Source organism: Aegilops tauschii, chromosome 6 (assembly GCF_002575655.3).
Source record: "Aegilops tauschii subsp. strangulata cultivar AL8/78 chromosome 6, Aet v6.0, whole genome shotgun sequence".
Taxonomy (NCBI): domain Eukaryota; kingdom Viridiplantae; phylum Streptophyta; class Magnoliopsida; order Poales; family Poaceae; genus Aegilops; species Aegilops tauschii.
Window position 1 is genome coordinate 33,806,469 of NC_053040.3, and position 22,535 is coordinate 33,829,003.

Here is a 22,535-nt window from a genome sequence, read left to right on the forward strand (position 1 = left end):
AATAGCTTCAATCTTGGCTTTATCAACTTCAATTCCCTGTGGAGTAACAACATAGCCAAGAAAAGATACTCGGTCGGTGCAAAAGGTGCACTTCCCAAGGTTACCAAACAAACGTGCATCACGTAGAGCAATAAAAACAGCACGTAAATGTTCCAAATGTTCTTCCAAAGATTTGCTATAAATCAGTATATCATCAAAATAGACTACCACAAATCGTCCAATGATAGCACGTAAAACTTCGTTCATTAGTCTCATGAAAGTACTAGGTGCATTAGTTAACCCAAAAGGCATGACTAACCACTCATATAAACCAAACTTAGTTTTAAATGCAGTTTTCCATTCATCTCCCAATTTCATACGAATTTGATGGTATCCACTACGCAAATCAACTTTGGAGAAAATTGTAGAGCCACTCAATTCATCAAGCATATCATCGAGCCTAGGAATAGGATGACGATAACGAATAGTAATATTATTAATGCCTCTACAATCAACACACATACGCGACGTACCATCCTTTTTAGGCACTAGTATAATAGGAACAGCACAAGGACTAAGAGATTCGCGTATATAACCTTTGTCGAGCAGCTCCTGTACTTGACGCATAATCTCCTTCGTCTCCTCTGGATTGGTACGGTATGGTGCACGGTTGGGTAGCGATGCACCGGGAATTAAGTCAATTTGATGCTCAATCCCTCGAATAGGTGGTAATCCCGGTGGCACGTCTTGTGGGAAGACGTCAGCGAACTCCTGCAAAATGTTAGTGACAGCAGGGGGCAAAGAGGAAGGCACGTCCTCGAATGAAAATAATGCCTCTTTGCACACAAAAGCATAGCAAACAGATTTGCTGAAATCTAGCTCATCAATATCAGATTTTGTGGCAAGTAAACATGCACTTTTCAATTTAATTTCAGAAACAACACTAGATGGTTTATTATTAGGTTTCATTTGTTGCTCAAATTCTTTTGCCACAATCTGATTTTCACTCTTATTTTTCTCCTGTTTTGCTTTATTAGCTCTATTAATGTCATCTTTCAAAATGGAATCAGGATTCATAGGAAGCAAAGTAATATTTTTATCCTTATGAACAAGAGTATACTGATTGTTTCTACCATGGTGTACAGAATTTTTATCAAATTGCCATGGTCTACCTAGTAATAAGGAACATGCTTGCATGGGTACCACATCACAATCAACATAATCAGCATATGTAGAGATACTAAAATGCACACGAACAATACGTGTTACCTTAACCTTGCCGCTGTTGTTGAACCATTGGATGTAGTAAGGATGTGGATGTGGTCTTGTGGTGAGAGATAGCTTCTCCACCATCTCCATGCTAGCCAAGTTGTTACAGCTCCCTCCATCTATGATGACGCGAACAGAACGTTCCTTCACAACTCCCTTTGTATGGAACAAATTATGCCTCTGATTTTGCTCTGCTTGTGTGACCTGCACACTCAAAACACGTTGAGCAACTAAACATTCATACCTGTCAGCGTCTTCAGGAGCCATGTATTGCGTCTCATTTTCAGAATCATCTCCACCATGTTCTTCACGTGTAATAAGAGCCAAAGTCTCCTCATCATAGTCACTAGCGGACTCATACCCACCATCCTCAGTAGCAATCATTACACGCTGAGATTTGCATTCTCTCGCAAAATGTCCTCTTCCCTTACAACGACGACAAATAATATCACTTGTGTGCCCTGTCGATGCCATGGAAGAAGAAGAGCTCTGCGCAGGCCCGGCAGGTGTGCTCTTGGCAGAGAGTGGTGGTTGTGCCTGCTTTCTTGTATCACGGTTGGAGGTGGCACCTGATGGAGGTGATGGTGAAGTGGAAGTAGAAGATGCACGCGGTGTCCATGATGAAGGTCGACCTGCAGAAAAGTTAGTTCACGCCAATGGCTGTCGATCCTGCACTTCACGTTCAGCTTTACAAGCAAGATGGAATAAACGAGTGATATTATTATAATCCTTATACTCTAGAATGGTCTGAATCTCTTTATTTAATCCACCCATAAAACGTGCAAGCATAGCTTCATTCTCCTCAACAATACCACATCTAATCATGCCAGTTTGTAATTCCTGATAATATTCTTCTACAGAATTTTTCCCTTGTCTTAAACGCTGCAATTTTTGAAGTAATTCACGTTGATAATATGGTGGAACCCAACGAGTACGCATAGCAGTTTTCAAAGCAGCCCAAGTAGCTGGAACAGGATATAATCTACAATGTTCAGACCACCAAACACATGCAAAGCTAGTGAAAGCACAAACAGCAGCAGGAACACGTCTGTCCTCAGGATATTGTAAACATGTAAATCGTTGTTCAGTTTCTAACTCCCAAGTAAGATATATATCAGGAACATATCTACCCTCAAATGATGGAATATTCAATTTCAGTTTAGGGAGATGGTCATGATCTCGTACCTGAGGTGGTGGTGCCGGCCTACCGTTGCGAATATATACCTAAGGTCGACCTGCTGGTGGTAGTGCTGGTGGCTGCACGTAGTTCTGATTTTGATCAACCTCATCCTCATAATCGCCCGCATAATCATCATCCTCCTCAGCCGCCGCAGGAGCAGGAGCCAAAGAAGCATCAACAGTAGGTGCAGCAGCACCTGAATTTTGACCAGTCTCAATTGGAACGCGTTGTGCCCGTCCCACTTGATTTGGAAGGCGGCGCTGGAGATGTGGTTGTTGTTGTTGTAGAGGTGCGACATGTGCAGCCGGTGGTGGTTGGGGAAGACGCTTGAGTAATTCAGTAAACTTGTTATCCAGCTTTGTCTCGAACGACTTCTCCACGGCATCTATCTTCTCCATAGCCTCTTCAAATCTGTTTAGCACATCTCCCACCTGGCCACTCATCATTTGCTGAAATTTATCATGCAACTCCTTGTTCGTCATGTTCTCCCAATCAGTCTCATCGGCTTGGTAACCTGCCATGGTTAGCAGCAATAGAAACACAAAAGAATATGACCCTGCAGACTACTAGAAGTGGTGGTGATGGTGGTGTGTCACAAAACCTTCAAGCGAATCTCAAATTCTTACCAGTTCTTACCCAGCAGCAGGTGGTGATCGGCAACCGTTGTAGTCAAAAACTCTCAAAGCTTGGATATAGCGGTTACTAGGGAGAGTCAAACGCACGATGTAGACTTATGTGGAGCTGGAAGGCTTATAATATGGTAGCAAAATGGTAAGCAATAATCAATTCAGAGATGCAAAGTTGAATAAACGCTCAACGACGGTACTGTGCTGGTCCTAGGCTAGACCGTGCTAGAGACGCGAGCCTAGAACACTAACAAAATTACGGCGCTGCACGTAAACAAGGGAAAAGCACACTCTGGAAAAAAAAAATTCGCTTTTTTTTTGCGCTCTTTTTTTTTGGGCTCCTCTTTTTTTTTTGCGAAAAATCACTATAATGGCGAGTGTCTCAAAACTCTTCCCAGGTCAAACTGACAGGATGGGCACAAAATTTTTTGACTATTTTTTTTTCGGAAATCAGGCCAGCGACGACGAAAAAGTGCGACAAAAAATCACTATAATGGCGAGTGTCTCAAAACACTACCCGGAGCCTAAAAATAGGATAGGGAAAAAATATTTTTGGTTGCCGAAATTTTGGCCTAAAAACTGCCCGGGGGTCTCCAGACTCGAAAAGAACTCGGATTGGTGGTGGATATATGGCGGTAGGAGATGGCAGCGGTGGTGGTATATGGTAGCGGTAGTGGTATATGGATACGGATCGGTGGTATATGGATACGGATTGGTGGTTGTATATAGATACGGATTCAGAGCGGTGGCGGATAAGCAATGGTGGTAGATGGCAAGGCGATGATGATGGTGCGGCGGCGGCGTGACAACTTATGACCAGAACTCGAAACTCTAAAAGACTAGACTCTAAGACCAGCAACTTGACACGACGATGCAACCGCAAATTCAACAAAGCAAAAACCCTAAAAAGATTATGCAAAGGCTCAGATTGGTTCGGATATGATGAACTAACCCTAATTTTTTTTGTGGCTTTTTCGTGGACTGTAGGTATGAAGAACAGACTCGATCTAAACTACGAAAAACTGTAAAATCTCACCGAGCAACCTGGAAATCTGATACCACTTGATAGAGGCAAAGGTGTCCCGTCTTTCGATGAGATGATGAATATCGCTTTGATGGAAGTCGACTTTGACGATCCAACTACGAACGTGCGAGGACGTCGCGCCTTAGCAATCGCTAAACCAACTCCGAGAGGTTATCGACCACGCCGGAGCACGATCAACCTGACCACGAGGGTCTGTTTCCTGCGAGCAAACGAAGAACAGGCAAGAAACTGAGATTGCAATCTGGATATTGCGAATATAAGATGAAAGCTTTATTGATCAAGGTGGAGTTTGTGACGCCTTTGTCTGGTCGCTGAACACAAACGAAGTACGCGAAGTTGCAGCTATGGCAAACTTTTAATCTAAACAAAACCCAAAGTCTAAACGACGCCCTAAGGGCTGTATATATGGAGGAAGAGGGGGGGAATTTCGTGGCCCTTGAGGAAGGGGTGTCCGAAACCAACCCTATCTCTTGTTTCCCCACACATACGGACTCTAAAGAAAGCCTATACTTATGTATTTCGAAATTACATGGGCCTGGCCCAATAAAAAAGGTGACGTAGCACCTAGAATAGCCTCTGGACAAAAGTTATGAAGTAGCATCTTGTATATTTCGTCCAAGGCTTCATGCACGCATTATGGTGGCTTCAACGTCCTGAAATCATCACTTGTAACTCCGTTCTTGTTCCCCATGCGCATGCCATCATCTCCATGCTTGTTCTTGCTCCAATGTTCATCCTTCTCAAAGCTAGGCCCTTCATTTGTAAGCAAAACAAATGTATCCAATTTAGGCAGCATCATATTCTCATGAACATTAGAATCATTACCAAGAAACGAAAGTACCTGGTAATTTAATTGGCGTGCGCGAGCTCTAGTAATTGGTCCAGTATGTATAGCAGCAGGGGCTGTGGGTGTAACAATGGTATTGATGTCCTCATCAGATTCTTGTCCATCACCTCTCGCTCTCGCTGCATATTCTTGTCCATCTCTTGACGCGCCTGATGCAAGTACTTGTCATCATCCATTCAGTTGTGCTGTGCCTTTGAATCCATGGTCCCTATAGAAACCAACAGAACAGTGCTAGTTACAATATGTTTGAAAATTGAAATATCTATTAATTTCAAACTGTCACTATTCAACACAATGTGGCCGAACTGAAGATATGGAGTGCTTGGTAATTCCGCTAACAGCCTCTATAATACAATGAGAAATAAATGATCAATTCTATTCCACGATGTATTCCTAGTTTGAAAAGAGATGAATGAAGGGCATGATCATTATAAAGTATGCCCATACTGCTACAATTTAGAGAAAGTATTAGATTTCTATATTTTAGTTTAGTGCATGCGATGTGTCACTAAAAGGATCCGCAGATCGGCCGCCGCGGCACCATCCACATCCACTGTATTAATTGAATCTGATTGGTAATAAGAGGGAGGGAAACACCATATGTGTACATACAGTTCGGTTGCGGAGCACTGGGTCGCCGGACGCGGAGGAGAGGACGTCGCAGGGCGTGGAGGAGAGGGAGCCGCCGCCTGATGAACTGCTTGTAGGAGATATGCCCTAGAGGCAATAATAAATGTTATTGATTATCTCCTTGTTCATAATTATGTTTATGTTCCATGCTATAACTGCTGTGGTTCCCGAGCCCGTATATCCATAAAGGCTCTAGGGAGAACCCATATGCACGTGTGGAATAATAAACGGTAAAATGTATTCCTAGTCGTGCCTCTAAGACTAGCTCAAGTGTTGCATGATGATTATGTTTTCCCAATCATGGGCATGTCTATGCCAAGCAACTTTGAGGGCACAATGTCAGGAAGGACATTTGTGTTGAATCGACCCGAATTGATGTTATGCTATGAGATTCATTCGTCACAAGTTTATTGGTACATAACACAGAGATGGTTAACGTTTGCATGATTCCTTAGACCATGAGAGTATCGAGTTTCTTCATGCTTGCTTCATGAACTTTGGGGTTTGTTAAACGTCATCCGTAAATGGGTGGCTATTACGGCGGCTTACGGGTTCATGGAAAAGTGTGTCAAGTAACTTGATAGCTCAAGATTGGGATTTGCTCCTCCGACGATGGAGAGATATCTCTGGGCCCTCTCGGTGTTACGGTATCCATCATCGTCTGGCCAGACACTTTGTGATTTGATCACGGGGATGCCGGAATACGATAACGAGAAAAGAGAACAATACCGGTAACGAGGTAACTAGCATAGTGGACAAGTTGTTGATCCACAGGAATGCCAACATGTCTCACCTCGGGTATTTGTAACATATCGCGAAGCAACAGGAATAGCACACGGCAACTGGAGGTTCACTCGAATATTTATTCGTGTGGGTATAGGGGTCAATATGGGTGTCCACGGCTCCGATGTTGATCATTGATCGGAAGGGGTTCCGGGTCATGTCTATACTTCACGAACCTATAGGGTCACACGCTTAAGGGTCATCTATCTGCTGAATACTAGACAGGGAGTCTGAGAGAAAATCACCGAAAAAGTTTCGGACACCGAAAAGTTTCGGACAGCGGAATCGTACCGCAGAGAGAGGTCATCGGATAAGTTTCGATGATACCGAAAAGTTGTTTCGGGATACACCATTAAGTCAAATTGGTTTCGGCACATGCCTGATAATTCTTGGAGGATGCCAGAATCATTCTGGAAGCTTTTTGGAATTTTCTGAGATAAAAACCGGAAATGTTCCGGAGCTGCCGGAGCCACTTCAGATGCGTTTCGCAGATGAAAATCACTAAAACCGGAATTGTTTCGGAACGCGTTGAAAATCATTTTAGTGGGTACTGGAAATGTTCTTAGCCCACATAAATATTTTCAGTTCGATCAGACGCTGAAAAATGTCGTCGTGAATAGTGAAAATCAGCTTTATGGTTACTTTATGGAAAGCCACCTTTTGGGGCTTTGCTCCAAAAGATCTTGGGGATGACATGGATGGATAGGAGCCATTTTTTGGGCCCCTCATGGGGGTGTGGCCGGCCACATGGGGTATCCCCCCTTGGGGACCCTCTTGTTCCTTGGTTTCACTCCTAGGTCCTTGTGGAAGGACTTCATTCATGTGCATTTTGGGTTTTTTGTGAAACTACCCTACCCCCTTGGGATTTCCTATAAATAGAGGTGGAGGGGCAGCCCTCCACACTCATCCCTTGCTCTCATACACATGCCATGCATTATCTGGCTTCTTCTCTCCCTCCCACGAAAAGAGTTTCGTAGAGCCGTAAGGCTGTCTGGGTTCCGGCAGGAACTAGTTCTGGACGGTGAAGCCCTGCCGGATAGATGACACCGTATGTGTGCAACTCTGTAGAGAGATCGTAGTTTCGGTCTTAGTTCGTGAGGTCCTCCCGAAGGGCTGTCCGAGTGACCGTTCGAGTTTCGAAGGTCCTCCCGAAGGGCTGTCCGCGACACCGTCCGGGGGGGCTGTTCAACCGCCTCCCGGAGGGCTGTCTGAGGAGCAGATGAGGGTATACATCCTCGCGGTTGGGAGGTTGTAAATCCTAGCTGCGGGGATCTGCACCGCCGATCGTCATCGACTCTACTTCCCGCTGCGCTACGAGTCGGTAACGAAAAAGATCAAACCATGTATGCAGTCTCCATAGTGGTCCTGGGCTGGTGCGTAGGTCGGAAATTTTTTGTTTTCTGTCGCGTTCCCCTACACTGCTCTCGATGGGATTTGCGTCTATGGCTAGGTTTACATACGTGGCTGGTAAGTTGGGCTGCTAAGTACTATATGGGCAATTCTATTACGTATCTGGATTGGGCTGGTAAGTACTATATGGGCTTTTGTGCTCACGTGGATCAAATATCGTAAATCTGAAATAACAAAATGTTCTTGTTACTTAAAAGAAACTTCAACTAAAAATAAACTTAAAAGAAACTTTGTCTAAAAAAAGCTTACAAGAAACTAAAAAAATCCTTATCTTTTGCACACTGTAGCGGAGGCATTACTCGTTCGGACTCACCACTACGGGTAGTCGTAGTCTGAAACACCCACTAGTACCGGTAGTCAGGGTCGAGAAAGACCGTTATAGAAGTTGTGTGCCAGGAGTTTTGGGTTCGGAATACACATAGTGGTGATAGCCAACTGTTGTCGGGTAGTCCAAGTCAGAATCATCGATAACTAATGGTAGTCGGGGTCCAGCCGAGGAGTACTTGAAGTGCTATTGGCGGGACCGCCCAGCTGGCCACCCATTGTGCTAAAAGGGATCCGGGGATCAATACTGGTGCTGGTAGTATCAGACGACTCATCGTGGTAGTGATGTATCCGGATGACCCGTAGTACTAGACGTAAAGAGAAATGGTCGTGGTACTACCTGTAGCGGATGACCCACAACTACCAGTCGGACCGCCGAGCTGCCCACCCATGTCAAAGTAGTTTTGGGTTCGGAGTACCCGTAGTGGTGATAGCCAGCTGCTGTCATGAGAATCGGTCTTGCTCGTTGAGGGTGACTCGTGGTGTTAACATTTCCGGATGACCCATTGTGCTAAAAGGGTTCCAGGGATCAATAGTGCTACTGATAATATACAACACATGGTGGTACTGATGTACCCGGATGACCCATAGTACTTGGTACTGCTGCAGACGCCGCTGGTGAGTCCGTCAGGATGGGGGAGAGCACGTGCCTCAAGACTACTGTCAAATTTGCTCGCACCGTGATTGAGGTGTTTGGACCGGAGTATCTCAGAGAACCAAATGCACAGGACACAGAAGAAGTTGTTGGCTATTGGACAGGCAAGGGGGTTTCCAGGAATGCCCGGATCAATTGATTGCATGTAGTGGCAATGGAAAAACTGCCCCAAAGGTTCGCGGGTAATGTATCAAGGTCACACCAGAGAGGCCACCATCATACTAGAAGCGGTGGCATCACATGACTTATGGATTTGGCATGCTTTCTTTGGAATGCCCGGTTCTCACAACGGCATCAACGTGCTTCAACGATCTCCGGTGTTCAGGAGGCTTTGCAATGGGGAATCACCGCCGTGCAACTACGCCTGTCAACGGCCGGGACTACAACATGAGGTACCAACATTTGTTATTTACGTGCAACATTGTGGTGCATGATCGACGTGCATGTATTTGCATGGATTTGAGAGTCCGGATTTGAGATATGTGGATGCACAGAAGAAAATATGAGGGCCCGTCCGGATGCGCCCGCGGGCGTGCCCGGATGCGTCCGCGGGCGTTTGAGGGGACGGATTTGCCAAATCTGATTGTAGATGCTCTAAAAATTCTTCATATCCTTTCCTGACGAGGCCCCGGTCTGATTCGTTCAACGGCAATGCCTTCACTTTTGGTGAGCCACCTTGAAGGTCCGCAAAGCTGCATATCAACGATGGAGCCGCGTCGAGCTCGGGTGAGGAGGTGATCCATCATTCTTTTCTTCGATGGCTGATGTGGTGGTGCCGGAGGCAGGTGACAGGTGTTGGTGTCAAGGTCAGAGATGTTTTGCTATCTTTTCACTTATGTCATGTCGGCCTTTACATGACTTGTACTTTGTTTTTTATGATATATGAATGAGACATGTACTACCATAGAAAAAAAAGAAGTTAACACACAATTAGTTTGGCCAAAGAGATCGCCTAAGCCCGGGCGCAAGCCAGAAACAGACGTGGCAGATTCTGAAGAAAAAAACGACGTGCCAAAAGAATTGGTGTTGATAGTAGAGCCTACAGCACCCATACAGTAACAACTGAACTGTAGAGGAGCTGAACCCACCACGCGCATATCTATCGGCCCTCCCAAACTTCTCTCCCACCTCCCCCATTATCTGCAACAACCTCCAATCCAACTGGCCTAGCCGGCTGCAACTCGATTCTCCACTCACATTCCATTCCAGCCGCCTTCTCACACGCGACCTTCTCCTCCAACGCCAGTCCCATCGCCGCCGCCCTGTTCACCGGCTGTAACGGAGCCGCCGTCCTCACCCACGGGAACGGAGCCGCCGGCGACCGCCCATCCGGCCTGCGGAATACGACGTCACTGCTTGTTCTTCATCCACACGTTGGATTGAAGGTGAGAATGCCGAATCTTGTCATCAGTTAGAACTAAGGCAACACATGAGATGATTTAAAACCAAAGAATGGATTCCGCTTACTCTGTGCATGAAGCCATCATGAGATCTTATGGGTTTTCTCTGAATTTTGCTCCGTCCACAGCATCGTGATCCGCCTCTCTATGCTCGTCGCCGGCGTCGAACTCTCTCCGTGGACACTTCACGCATTCAGCTTGAACGCCAACGCCGCCCTCCTGACCGGGGCGATTGGAGCCGCCAGCCACACCCAACCACCCAGGGGATCGGAGCCAGCGGCCACCACCCACCTGGCCTGTGCGATACGACGGTACTGCTTCCTCTTCATCCACCTATTCGCATCACGGTTAGAACGCCTGGTATTTTTACACCCCTTAGAAACAGTGAGGTCAATATAATCCAAAACTTTGTATATAAATATCAAATGGCAGAATAAATACCACGTGTTGTTCACATTAACGACAGTAGAGAAAATTTAGTAAGTAATCATTAATCACCGATCAATCTGTGTGGTTAACGTACACCTCTGGAGAGGTAGTAACAAAGAAGTAATTAAATTAAATAGCTTATCATAGTAATTTTGTGCTCTGTAAGAAACAGGTGGAACAATTACAGTATGGTACAACCCCATAGCTTATGTTTATTCTCTGACATGACCCAGTCTCTGTTTGTGCATATTTTCAAGGAATGGCCAGGTCTCCTACAAGTTGTGCCGACACACAATTACCAGACTTAACCAATCAGGTATATTTTTTCCCAATTAGGTGAAAATCTTTGAAAACACATAGTTCTTTTACCTTTACACGTATTTCAGGCTTTTTTGGACGAACTCAGTGTGAAACATGCAAATATGAGGTTAATGTGCTCACCGATAAGGTTCGCGCAAATGGTTGATGGATTAGATGACGAGCACCTAAAGGCCATCTGCACTCAAACCGGTCTTGGAGGGCTAACAAAGATGAAGTCAGTGTCTCTCCGATGTATTATGTTGGTGCTGCTAGCGAAGAGCTACATCCACGACATGCAGAGTATTCACATTGCTGGTAAGGACATTTCTATAACTCCAACGGATGTCTATCAATTAATGGACCTTCCAATAGAGGGGAAAAATATATATATGGAAATGGGAAAACCAAAAGACGCAAACCTGTTAAGGGCTTATCAAACAGATGGAAGACTTAAGCTGAGTGACCTCGAGGACAAAATTAAAGCCTCCAAAACTCCAGATGATCATTTCATCAGGCGGTTTGTTTTGTATGCTATTGGCATTATTTTAGCACCCACGGTACAAGATTATGTCGACTCCAAATATTTCGTCCTTGTTGAAGACGTCGCAAGAATTCCCAATTTTAACTGGGGATGTTTCACACTGGACCATTTGATAACATCCATCAATACTTTTAATTATAAGGATCAAGTCAATCTACAAGGAAATATAGCTTTGCTCCAAGTAAGTGCTACAACAGTAGTTGTCATTCAACTATTATTCATATGATGCATATATCTCTATCATTGATGAACTAATATTTCCTATAGTTTTGGTATTGGGAACATGTTCGTGCTGGATCGATTTTGTATTCTCGTATACCCCGTCCGCTGATGGCACGGTGGGATGAAGCCACAGGTAAAATAAGACATGAGGCTTATGATAAAGGAGGCCTATATAATGGATTGGTACCTTTCTAGACTTGACTTCTTTATTTACCATATTTATTTCTTAGTACTGATTCTTTATCTTTTCAAAGGTTGTCATGAACATCGGCGGTCTGGAGCCAACCAACATTACAAATGACCAGCATACCAACAAAGATACACATGCGCATGAAGATGCTATCTATCGACCACAACCACGAGGTCAAACTATGAGTAGCCAACAAGTAAGTTGCTCCAAGACACATCCTTCTCAATAACACAACAAAGGTCACACCTAACCACACTTATTTTTCTTCTAACAAAACGAGTTGACATTTCTTTTATGCAGATGGACATGATACTTCAAACCCAGAACGATCTATTTGCAGAACAAGAGAAAAAGTTGGTCAAACAAGTAGTAGAAGTAGAGCACAAATTAGATAAAAGAATAATCACCGTGACCGAGGACGTGATAAACATAAGGGGTAAGATTGCCACTCAACCTAGGTTGTCCAAGCTGGAGGACGAAGTTGGAGACCTCAAAAGGGAACACCAGGTAAGTGACACTACAACATCAATTTTACCCATAACTTCCTATATTTTCATTCTATGCATTTCATGTTACAGGAGTTAAGATCCCTAGTTGAAACAAACAAACAATCAACGACGAACAATGCATACGTACAGGTGATAACTATGGCCCATAACCTTGCTAACATGAGCTAATTTCTGTTCATTGACCAACTCCTAATTTTAGGAACAAGAGCAACCAAGCAATGGCAAGTTTTCATCAACTCCTGGGTTTGACGCATGGAAAGCACGGACTTCTGCTGGTACACCTAGTGCAAAACCTGTGGTGCAAAACGAGGAGTTGGACCAAGACATCCCACCACGGAAGCCTGTATTCAACAATGATTACATATTGACAGATGAAGACTATGAGGCTGCACTTTTCATCCGAGGGAGTCACGACCTTGTTGAGGTAGTTCACATCGAAGACATTGTGCTAACAGTTCATCAACTCAAGCCAAATGTTAGCAAACTATTCTTCTTCGATGACGTAAGGCCCGTATACTGCAATCTACATCAAGTATTCTAAATTGTGCCATATTACATGACTACAAATTTTGCAGGTTATTAATGCATATGCACACATTAGCAATGTTGCAACTGATGCTACATCATTCATTTCCACCGTAGAAAGCAGAAGATTGCTAGGCGAATTTGGGGGTATTCCAATGGGATGCAAAAGCCCACATGTTGCTAATGTAGCAACGAAATTTGTAGGACGCAAAATGGTATGCATATTTCCTGACTTGTTTAATTGTATATCTTGATTTTCCCTAAATTGAGTCCGCTTTAATTTTCTGCCAGGTACGTGTCCCAATGAATGTGCACAGCATGCACTGGTTATTACTCGTTTTTAATTTAGACAAAGAAGAGACCCAGGTCCTAAACTCCATCCAAGCATATCGTGACATTGCCAAGGAAACTGCACTGGTAAGCTTGCTCTCTTGCTTCCTCTTACCTCATGTGACACTTTTTGAAATGCACTGACGCAATCCCTTGAATCACTCCTCATACACCAGGTGGAGTCCATTCAGGCGTGTATCAACGAAGCGGTCGAGGATGGCTTGGTAACACTGCCTAAACCCATCAATATTACCCAGTGGAAAACCACTTGCTATACTAACATACCACAACAGACGGATGGGTACGTATAGGCAGCTACATGATTCCTCACCTACATTACAATACTTAACTTCAACTTTACATCACAGTTATTCCTGTGGGGCGTACACACTCAAATACATGTTGACATGGGACGGAGACAAAATTACTGAGGATTTCACACAGGTCTGCCGAACACTAAATTACATTTGTATCATGCACTACCTATGCTTCACCGCTATCCTAACCTATGCGTCACTATCTAATTCAGGCAGAAATACATATTTTCAGCTGGAAAATATGTTCAAGCCTGCTGCGTTCGGATTGCAACAAGCTTCGGAAAAAATCATACAAGAATCCTATAGAGGTAAGTTCTACACAACTAGCATTTCATGTCATGTAGTTCCTACCTTTCATGACCACTATTTCCTCTACAGAAGGACGAGTACGAAGCCAGCATTCCAGAGGAACGAAAAGGTGCAGACGATGACGTCACGATTGTCAGCAACCCTGATGTTACAAACAAACCAGACACATCCGGTGCCCCAAAGCGTAAACGTGGACGCCCGAGGAAGAATGCCCCTCCTAGTAATCCAGTGAAACAACAATTTGACACAGAGACTATCGCTAAACAAGTGGAGTCAAAAAGACGCAAGCGCAAACCATCAAACGCCGTGTCCAGCCCATTCGTACAGCCATGAATGGGCTACACGGAGAGGCACTTCAAGGGCAGATCCAAATGATTGATCTTCATGGCATGTTCTTTGAATTAAAGACTACACTTATGTTCTAATGTTTTTGCATATTATTTGTATGCTTATGTCCATCCAAATGCTTGACTTTTCATTGGTTCTTTTTAGAAAAAACCCAGCTAATGAGCTGCAAGATCCACTTCTATCATTTGCACCATCTGATCCATACCTTTCTGCATCGGAGTAACCTTACATCTAAAACACTACCATAAGTGACTACTTACAAACGCATGCTCCCCATTCTAACGGCGCCATACACTGCGTAAGTATACCGTTCTGGTTTAAGTGGATGATGATTATGGCTGAGGCAGGGTAATTAAGGAAGAAAAATCATAGCATATAGAACACATGAGCAATTATGTAAATATCATGGTTACACTACTATTTCTCACATCACGAGTTGAGTGGGAGATTATTACCTCGCCAGCAAAAAGAACAGAATCAATAATGCAGCTAGTTTGATGGATTACTTCAGTCCACTCCACAAGAAAAATTTCAGGCTGCAGCACCAGCAGTCAATGCACACACAGAACCATATTGTCAAATGCCAGCCTCTCCTGCAGAAAATAAGAAGGAATAGCATCAGGAACACCATGTACCATTTTTATACTGATATAGACATGTCGACAAGAGTTGGCACATTGCAGCTTGTGTTTTGCATCGAAACTAATGCGATACATGGAGCTAATGAATTTACAACTAATAAATCTAGGCCTAAGTCTGTTGGGTAACAATACTGAAACAGATGTCCCAGCTAGCTTTACTCTAACAGAGTTCTGCTTACTAACTAGACAGCTAGGACCACAATGAGAACCAGGCAACCAGCATAAGATCATGGAAGAACAAACAGATGCTAAACTTGCTCATTGGCAAAATAGGTTGTGCACGCGAACACGACAGAGAGGACTAAAATAGGAGACATACTTCCTCTGTTCCATATTTGTCGACAATGATTATGGCTAAGGCATGATAATGCACATGTAGCAACGCGTGCAAAGCGGGCAAGAAATTCATATGAAGTAGGCATTCTTCCAAATTGAGCCAATTCTGGTTTTCGAAGATATACTTTACATAACTACTTTCCATTTTCTACTGTGCCATACATTGCCTAAATATTCAGAACTATGTTTGAGGTGCGGGTCATGTATGTCTTGAGCTCCCGATTCACCTTCTGCTCGTCCCACATGAACCCCTGTATGTTCTGCACCCACTCGAAGCAGCTCACCATCACTCCGCCGGAGTTGGCCATGATGTCCGGTAGGATCAGCACGCCCTTCTTTGCCCGAATCTGCACCACGAACATGAACATTTCTCTGCTGTCAGTCAATGTGTGAATGTGTCAACAAATGCAGCTTAGTTTTGTGGCAAAATGTTGGTGTTCTTGCCTCGTGGCCTCGGGGTCTGTTGGGTGGTTAACAGCCTCGATGATGTACTTTGCTTTGATGGCATCAGCATTGTCCCTAGTAGAAGAAGAAAATCGAACGGACTTTTTATTAACAAAAATGTATTCAGATACACAAAAAATAACAGCCAGGAGGATACTTTAACTGAGCTTCTGAGCAGTAATCTGATAAAGATTGGATGAAGTGAGATGGGACGAGGAAATAGAAGATTACTTGTTTATGACTCCTCCCAGAGCTGCCGGGATGAGCACGTCGCACTCTTCCGTGAGCAGCAAGGTCGGGTCGACGGCGTCGCCTCCGTCAAAGCCCTTGATCCCGCGGTTCTCTGCCGAGTGCTTCATCAGCTTGGCTATGTCAATGCCATTGGAGTTCTTGACAGCCCCTGTGACATCTCTGATGGAGACCACCTCGCCACCAGCTTCAGTGATCAATTGGGCAGCCCAAGAACCAATATTGCCAAATACCTGAAAAAGGCAAGAAGATGATAATTGCTCATCTGTGGAAAATGTAGATGAAGAAACATAGTTCTGGCCTTGCTCCACAATGTATGGCGCCATTGTACACAACGATTATTACTAGCATTGTGTAGGCATGCTTGTATATATTTGGCAGAATATATTACTTGTGGGTGCTCATTGTGTGCTCCTTTCCTCTTTAATTTCAGCGCGTGAGGTGGGAGATTAGAAAGATACTGACATATCAAGCACAGAACTTTGCAATTGCCACTGATGGTGTCTCCATTGTAAGCCTAAGCTTTGACAAGATGCTTGTCTCTAAATTATAAATGGGAAACATCTTAGCTTTGCATGAAAATTAAAGAGATTGGCAAAATTTTCTCTGGCATTTTAAATGCGCAAAAGACCAAAGAAAAAGCAAATAATCTTAGTGAGTTCAGATAAAACAGAGAATTACCTTAAGAAGAGTTCAATTGCAATATCTTGATATTACACTAAAATTAAAAGCTGGATGGTCAGTCTAGTGGCAGGACAACAACCATCTTTTGGCAAATAAAACGCCTGCTTACAAATTTTACGTTTTCGAAAGCAGCCATGGATTTCACCTGGAAAAGAACATCGAAGAGAAAAAACAACGTCCTACAACTGCTCCATCAGACACGAATGGGCAGAATAAAGGGATATGTTGTATGTTCTTCCCTACGGCTAAACAATTGCTGAAAACTGTCACTTTCCTAAACCAGAAGGGTTGCAGTAGCAAATTTGCACTTAATAGTGAGCAAGTGTAGATGATTTTGGTCCTTCTGTCTTCTATCAATCCTTATCCAAGATGGCAAATTATGGCACAAACGATGTATAACTTATTAATATGATTCATGCGCTTTGTACGTGACGAACAATAACACTGCAAATATCATTCTACAAGAAATTTGATTCCTCTCCAGGGTAACTGGATAGTTCCCCATGTGCATCAATCGACAAAGCACAAATCTATCGCGTATCTACGCCGCTAGACCATCGCACATCCAACCACTTCCTCGCTTGGAACCACCGAATTGAACTGCCCAATCAAATCAATACATGTCGGGATCAACATAGGGGATGAGGGGGGGGGGGAGCAAGAGACCGTACGTACCATGTCGGGCAGGATGACCTGCAGGCCGGCGGGGCCGGTGTCAACCTGGGCGACCTCGACCAGCAGCGGCGACTGCAGTGTTGGTAAGGTCGACGACTAGATGCAGGAGTTGGGGACGACCTCGTCCGGGCACGGCTGCTCCCCCTCCTTGGCGGCATGGGCGGACAAGACCTCTTCTGGGTGAGGCCGAGGTCAGCGACGGGAGTCCGGCGACGCCGCTGAAGGTGCCGCCGCCACGACCACCCGCCTCCTCCGCTGAAGATGCCCCCGCCGCTGCTGAACATGGACGCCGATCTGGTCGATGACTCAGCGAGGAGCGGGGAGGAGAAGGCGCAGGACAAGCGGCTGAGCCGGCGGCGCAGCGACCGGCAGAGGAGGAGGCGCGGAGAGGGGGGGAAGAAGCGTGCGGCGGCGCAGCGACACGGCAGAGGAGGAGGCGCGGAGAGGGGATCGACAGAGGGGGAAGAACCGTGCGTGGCTAGGTTTCTTTTTTCCTTTTCTCCCAGCGCTGCACACTAAATTGGACGAATCTACCCTTTTGGAAAATGATTAGCCCCACCATAATCTTGTAATGGTCCCACGGTTATTTGTAATTTCATGTAATTTTACTCTCGTAACTCCTCGTAACTCATATTTCTCCACCGTTTGATCGTAGTGAATGGACGGCTCCTAAATTCGCCAATCACTGTAACTGTTGTACCCATAGAAAGAAGATAAACCAGACTCCCAGTGGCATTGCTACTGAATAGGCGCAAATTAATTCAACTCGTAAAAGCGTCCCTGGAGCAATAATATCTTTTTGAAAAACAAATTCAGACACACACGCAGAGTTTTTGTGGGACGTGAGCAAACGAGGCTGAAAAAAAGGATATGCGCACACAAAATAGCGCAGGCAACTCCAATATTCAGTGACAGGGCCGACGCTAATGCATTAACTGAAGCATGCTAATTTCTCTTGACGCCAGAAGGAATATTGCCTACAGAAATCGGATAATAGACGGCAGTTCACAGCTTGAAGATCAATTCCAAGCTACAGTTGACCACGGCATGTTACTTCCTACAGGTTCACATAACATTTGACTGGTGCATGATATATATGCAAGGTCATCTCCCTTGTGGAGGAGCACATCACAGGACCCATGCACACCATACAGAATGGAAGAACATACATTAAATAACCTATTTATTCATCTCTGACGACGAAACCTAACTCTTGATACCTGCAGAGCAACCAATGTTGTCAGCTAAACCGAATTGTGATACTCATTCATGCAAAATCCACTGGATTTATCCCACATTTTTGTCCGATTCAGACAGTAGGCATTAGCTTCAACAATGTGGAAATTGTGCCAAAAGCTCAAAGTTGAATCAACTCAGCAATATCGGACAGAACCAACAGTACAAAGAGAGAACAGCAATAGGAGGATAGTTAATTTGTAGAGGCACACCTTCAATATCTATTATACAAGGTTAAAGGGGGGAGTTCCCTCCCTTAACTTTCGTTGTTAGGTAGGTGGGGAGATTCGAACCCAGGTGGCTTAAGTGTAAACAGGGCGCACTTGACATTGCGCTGGGAGGCTCTCCTCACCTTCAATATCTATAGTTAGCATATCCTCAAGCTTTTGGCTACATCTGGCCTCAGCGGAGGCTAAGAGGTTAGTGGTGCAGATAACTCCACTGTAACATCCTAGCTTATCAAATCTTGTAAAACTTTATTTCTTATCATGGGCATATCAGGGGCTAATGGAGTAACAGAGCAGAAACATGTAGTTTCTAGCTCATAGGCATACTCTTTAGAAATGTACAAGCTAGATTAAGACTTAAAATTTAATCAAAATCATTCAGTGGAAGCCTCAAGTAAATGATCACGCATCATTTTGTTAACTGATACTGTACTTCCTTCGGTTCAAATAGACGACAACCTCTTCTGCTGCACAGTATCAAAATCGAAACACTGGCAACTACTCGTGAAGAGAGCAGTGTTTAATATGAATCTAGTCAGGTCATTTTTATCATGCGTTCAGTACAGAAATTATCAAATATCTATAGTGACCGAAATCGAAGAAATTATACTGCACAGAAACCACAACAACAGCCAACCTGTACTTTAGTTCACACAAACTACGAGAGTTAGGCTGACAAATAGAGGGCTGTTGAGAAAATATTTAACAAAACTGCCTACGATTAACATAATTGTACAACAACTGCAAGCGAGCATTAGGTATTATAACGATCCTAAATGAGCAATAATCTGAAATGTTTTCCCTAAGAAAGCAATAGTGTGAAATGGTAAGCACATATAAATAAAGGAAGTCTGAAGCCAAGTGCTGAGATGTTTCTTGTTATCAATTATTTGCATTGATGAACAACAAATAAATCACCATCAAACTTGACAGACCAAAAACAACAGAAAATAAATCAATGCATTGTAGCAACGAGCAAAAGCAAAACAAAAAAATACCCTCTGAAGGGAAGGAAAGGGAAATATTTCAATCTGCTACTACTAATAGATACTTACCTGCTCAATCATCACGTCCACATGTCTATCCGGATAAATCATATCATGTATTGAGCAAAAGTTTAGCTTCATCGTTTCCACCACCAATGCCTGTGTCTACAAGAATAACAAGTGAAGGAACCTATGAGATTCCAAAGAACAATCAAATAGGTACAAGGGGCAGATTGAGTAGATATTTAGATAAGCACAATGTTGTAATTTGAGAAAATAATTCAGGCCTGATGCAAATTTAGGAACAGATAAACAAAACCACATATACCATCAAATACAAAGAATATTCCAATAACACTATATAATCACTCACATCAACGGTATACTCACTGATGTCATAAAACGAAGAATATGCACACTCAGACAATTAGCAGATCTTCTATAAGTGAAAACTATTTTATAAACATAAAACCAAGTCGTCTTATATGGATCTAATATTACTAGCAAGATCGACAACGATGCCAATACTGAATGAAGGAAATTTAACTATCTTCAGCTTCAGAATATGCCAATTGATCTGCCTATTTGACATATCAGTTGGTTCAACCATTCAAGCAAGTTTTTCATGTAACTGTCTTCAATTTCAAAATATTATGTATCTCATCTTGGTAAACATATGCAACACAGCTATGCACTAATACTAACATTATGAAATTCAAATAAACTGGTTTCTTAATTATTACCTGCAGTATAGACACCTTCGAATGGATAATAGTGATACCAGCCATATGTAGATTCAAAAAGTTTCTTGAACTGCAATGATTCAAACTGGACAGTGAAGACACCGACAGATGTCCACAGTAACACCACATTATTGTCCTCGGCAAACCCTACTATCCATGGGTCCATCTCTGAATTCAAGGAAAGTAACTCGTCGAGATCAATACTTATTCCCAGCACCCATGAAGAAACACCCTTGCAATCGGTCTTCATCTTCCATAATTGGGCGCAAAAGCATTTCAGGAAGAGGAAACCAAGGCCGCCACCCTCTGCCGGCATAACCCAAATATTGCCATGGCCCATACCATCAGTGTCTTCCACTGGCATGGGTATGCAAGATAGGCTCCGCCTATCCAAATCAAATTCAAGGATTCCTTGTGAATCCCCATTAATAAGCAACCAATAAAAGGAAGCACCAACCATCACAGCAGGCATGCCCATGTAAATCATGGTGGGAAAACCAGAATCCTTGGACGGCAGCGCTGTTGAGACGAGATTCCCCCATAGGCCGGTCACCGACGAGTAAACAGAGGCGACCGCTTGTGTGCTTTGAATGTCGCTGTTGCCTACCAAGACCACCTGGAAATGACAGATGTCGTCTCCGGGAGCACGAAACACAGCTGCGCCGATTGAGGCTTTCCCCATGTCGAACCCAGCGGGGATGTCTAGGTGGTGTTGGTCGCCGGTTACGGGATCCCACACCAGGAGTTGCGGCTGCTTACCCACAGGGCGGTCGAAGATGAGTACGAGGCCATGGCGGCATCCGAGGGGCAGGAAGCGGTTGCCGGCGGCGATCGGGAAGGAGAAGCGGGCTTGCGAGATGCTATCGGGGGCCTCCAGGGTAGGCTGGAAGCGGACGTGGTGAAAATCCTTGACGAAGCAGCCGAGGAGAGGAGGGTTGCGGCGGTGGTGAGCGCGGAAGCGACCGGAGAAGCCGGGGTCGGAGGCGAGGCTGCGCCAGAACCTGCAGACGGCGGAGGCGCGGGGGAGGGAGGACGGCTGCGGCCTGCGGGGGTAGGCGGAGGAGGATCTCGGGGAGCAGGTCGTCGTCGTCCAGCGGCGGCGCCGCCGCCGACGAGCGGGGGCGGAGGTGGAGGCGGCTCATGCGGGATGTGTTGGACTGGAACCAGTGGGTGTGCGGGCCAGGCCAACGCTGTGGTTGTGCTAACATGAGAAGCCCATGACGAGCGTAAAACAGATCTAGTTCTTCTTTTCGTTTCTTTTTTCGACAAGAGATATTTGTACCCAATATTTGAAAAACGTTCATAGTCATGCATAGAGAGATTTGTACTCGATCTTTGAAAAACTTTCATAGTCATGAGTAGCCCATGACGAGCATATAATTCAAGTAATATTTTTCTATTTTCTCCCCAGGAACTTAATTATTTGTTGTCGAATTTCTAAAGGCCGGTGCTAAAGGCGTTGGTTGTGTGGCAACTTACCCCATAGGCCGCCCCTTCCAATCTAACTTACCGTTTGTTTTAGCTGTGGATTCGCTTCACAGGCAAAGATGATTCGGGCGTGCTTCAAATAATAATAATAATTGAAAATGACCCAAATCAGATTCGAGCTTTGCCACCGAAGCTGATTCAAAATATCTGTCTGTTTCAGATTATAAAGCTGAAAGTCTTAAGCTCATGACTCTAAGCCATCCGATTCTGACAACAAAATATGCCCGCTTACAACATTATTTTGAGAAAATGTAGCAACACTACGTTTCATTAATTAAGAAGAAGAACCGATAGTGCCAAGAAATTACAAAGGAATACATAATAAGATCATTACCACACCACAATAGAAAGAAACAGCAGTAGAGCTACAAGGATGGAAAGATTCGCCGCTTGCAATCAAAAATCTCGTCGAGACAACCAATATGGAGGGGGACTTCAACTTTCATCTTCATCTAACCAAGCAAGGCAGAGGTTGGTCGTCTAATTACCACACGACAACACCGTCAAGGAGGTGGAAGAGTATTGATAGGGAATGAGGGGATCCGGATTCAGATGAGAGCATCAGGCTCTCCACAAACTTAAACTTGGTCGGACGACAAGACCAATGCGTACCCCTCGGCAAGAAAACACTAGGAGAAAACACAACCATCATCCCTCA

The 22,535-nt window shown here is 44.4% G+C and overlaps 1 protein-coding gene across 6 annotated transcripts; it reads right to left on the reverse strand.

The window, feature by feature from the left end:
* Positions 1 to 9,667: 9,667 nt before the first annotated feature.
* LOC120966791 (glutamate dehydrogenase 1, mitochondrial) lies at positions 9,668 to 21,560 on the reverse strand. Of its 6 annotated transcripts, XM_073500911.1 has the most exons (10): positions 20,390 to 21,550; positions 19,716 to 19,811; positions 15,821 to 16,071; positions 15,590 to 15,664; positions 15,373 to 15,492; positions 14,624 to 14,761; positions 11,297 to 11,518; positions 11,019 to 11,157; positions 10,216 to 10,481; positions 9,668 to 10,109 (listed from the first exon to the last, which is right to left on the reverse strand). In XM_073500911.1, the coding sequence occupies exons 1-5, from the start codon at positions 20,516 to 20,518 to the stop codon at positions 15,468 to 15,470; spliced, it is 576 nt and encodes a 191-aa protein (XP_073357012.1). In that variant the 5' UTR covers positions 20,519 to 21,550; the 3' UTR covers positions 9,668 to 10,109; positions 10,216 to 10,481; positions 11,019 to 11,157; positions 11,297 to 11,518; positions 14,624 to 14,761; positions 15,373 to 15,467. The 6 variants fall into 6 exon arrangements, 2 of the variants coding, with proteins under 2 accessions (XP_073357012.1, XP_045085553.1); XR_012187056.1 differs by lacking the exons at positions 11,019 to 11,157; positions 11,297 to 11,518 and adding an exon at positions 17,198 to 18,417 and having other exon boundaries at positions 20,390 to 21,548; XR_012187058.1 differs by lacking the exons at positions 11,019 to 11,157; positions 11,297 to 11,518 and having other exon boundaries at positions 9,668 to 10,082; positions 17,198 to 19,811; positions 20,390 to 21,554.
* Between the last annotated feature and the right edge of the window lie 975 nt (positions 21,561 to 22,535).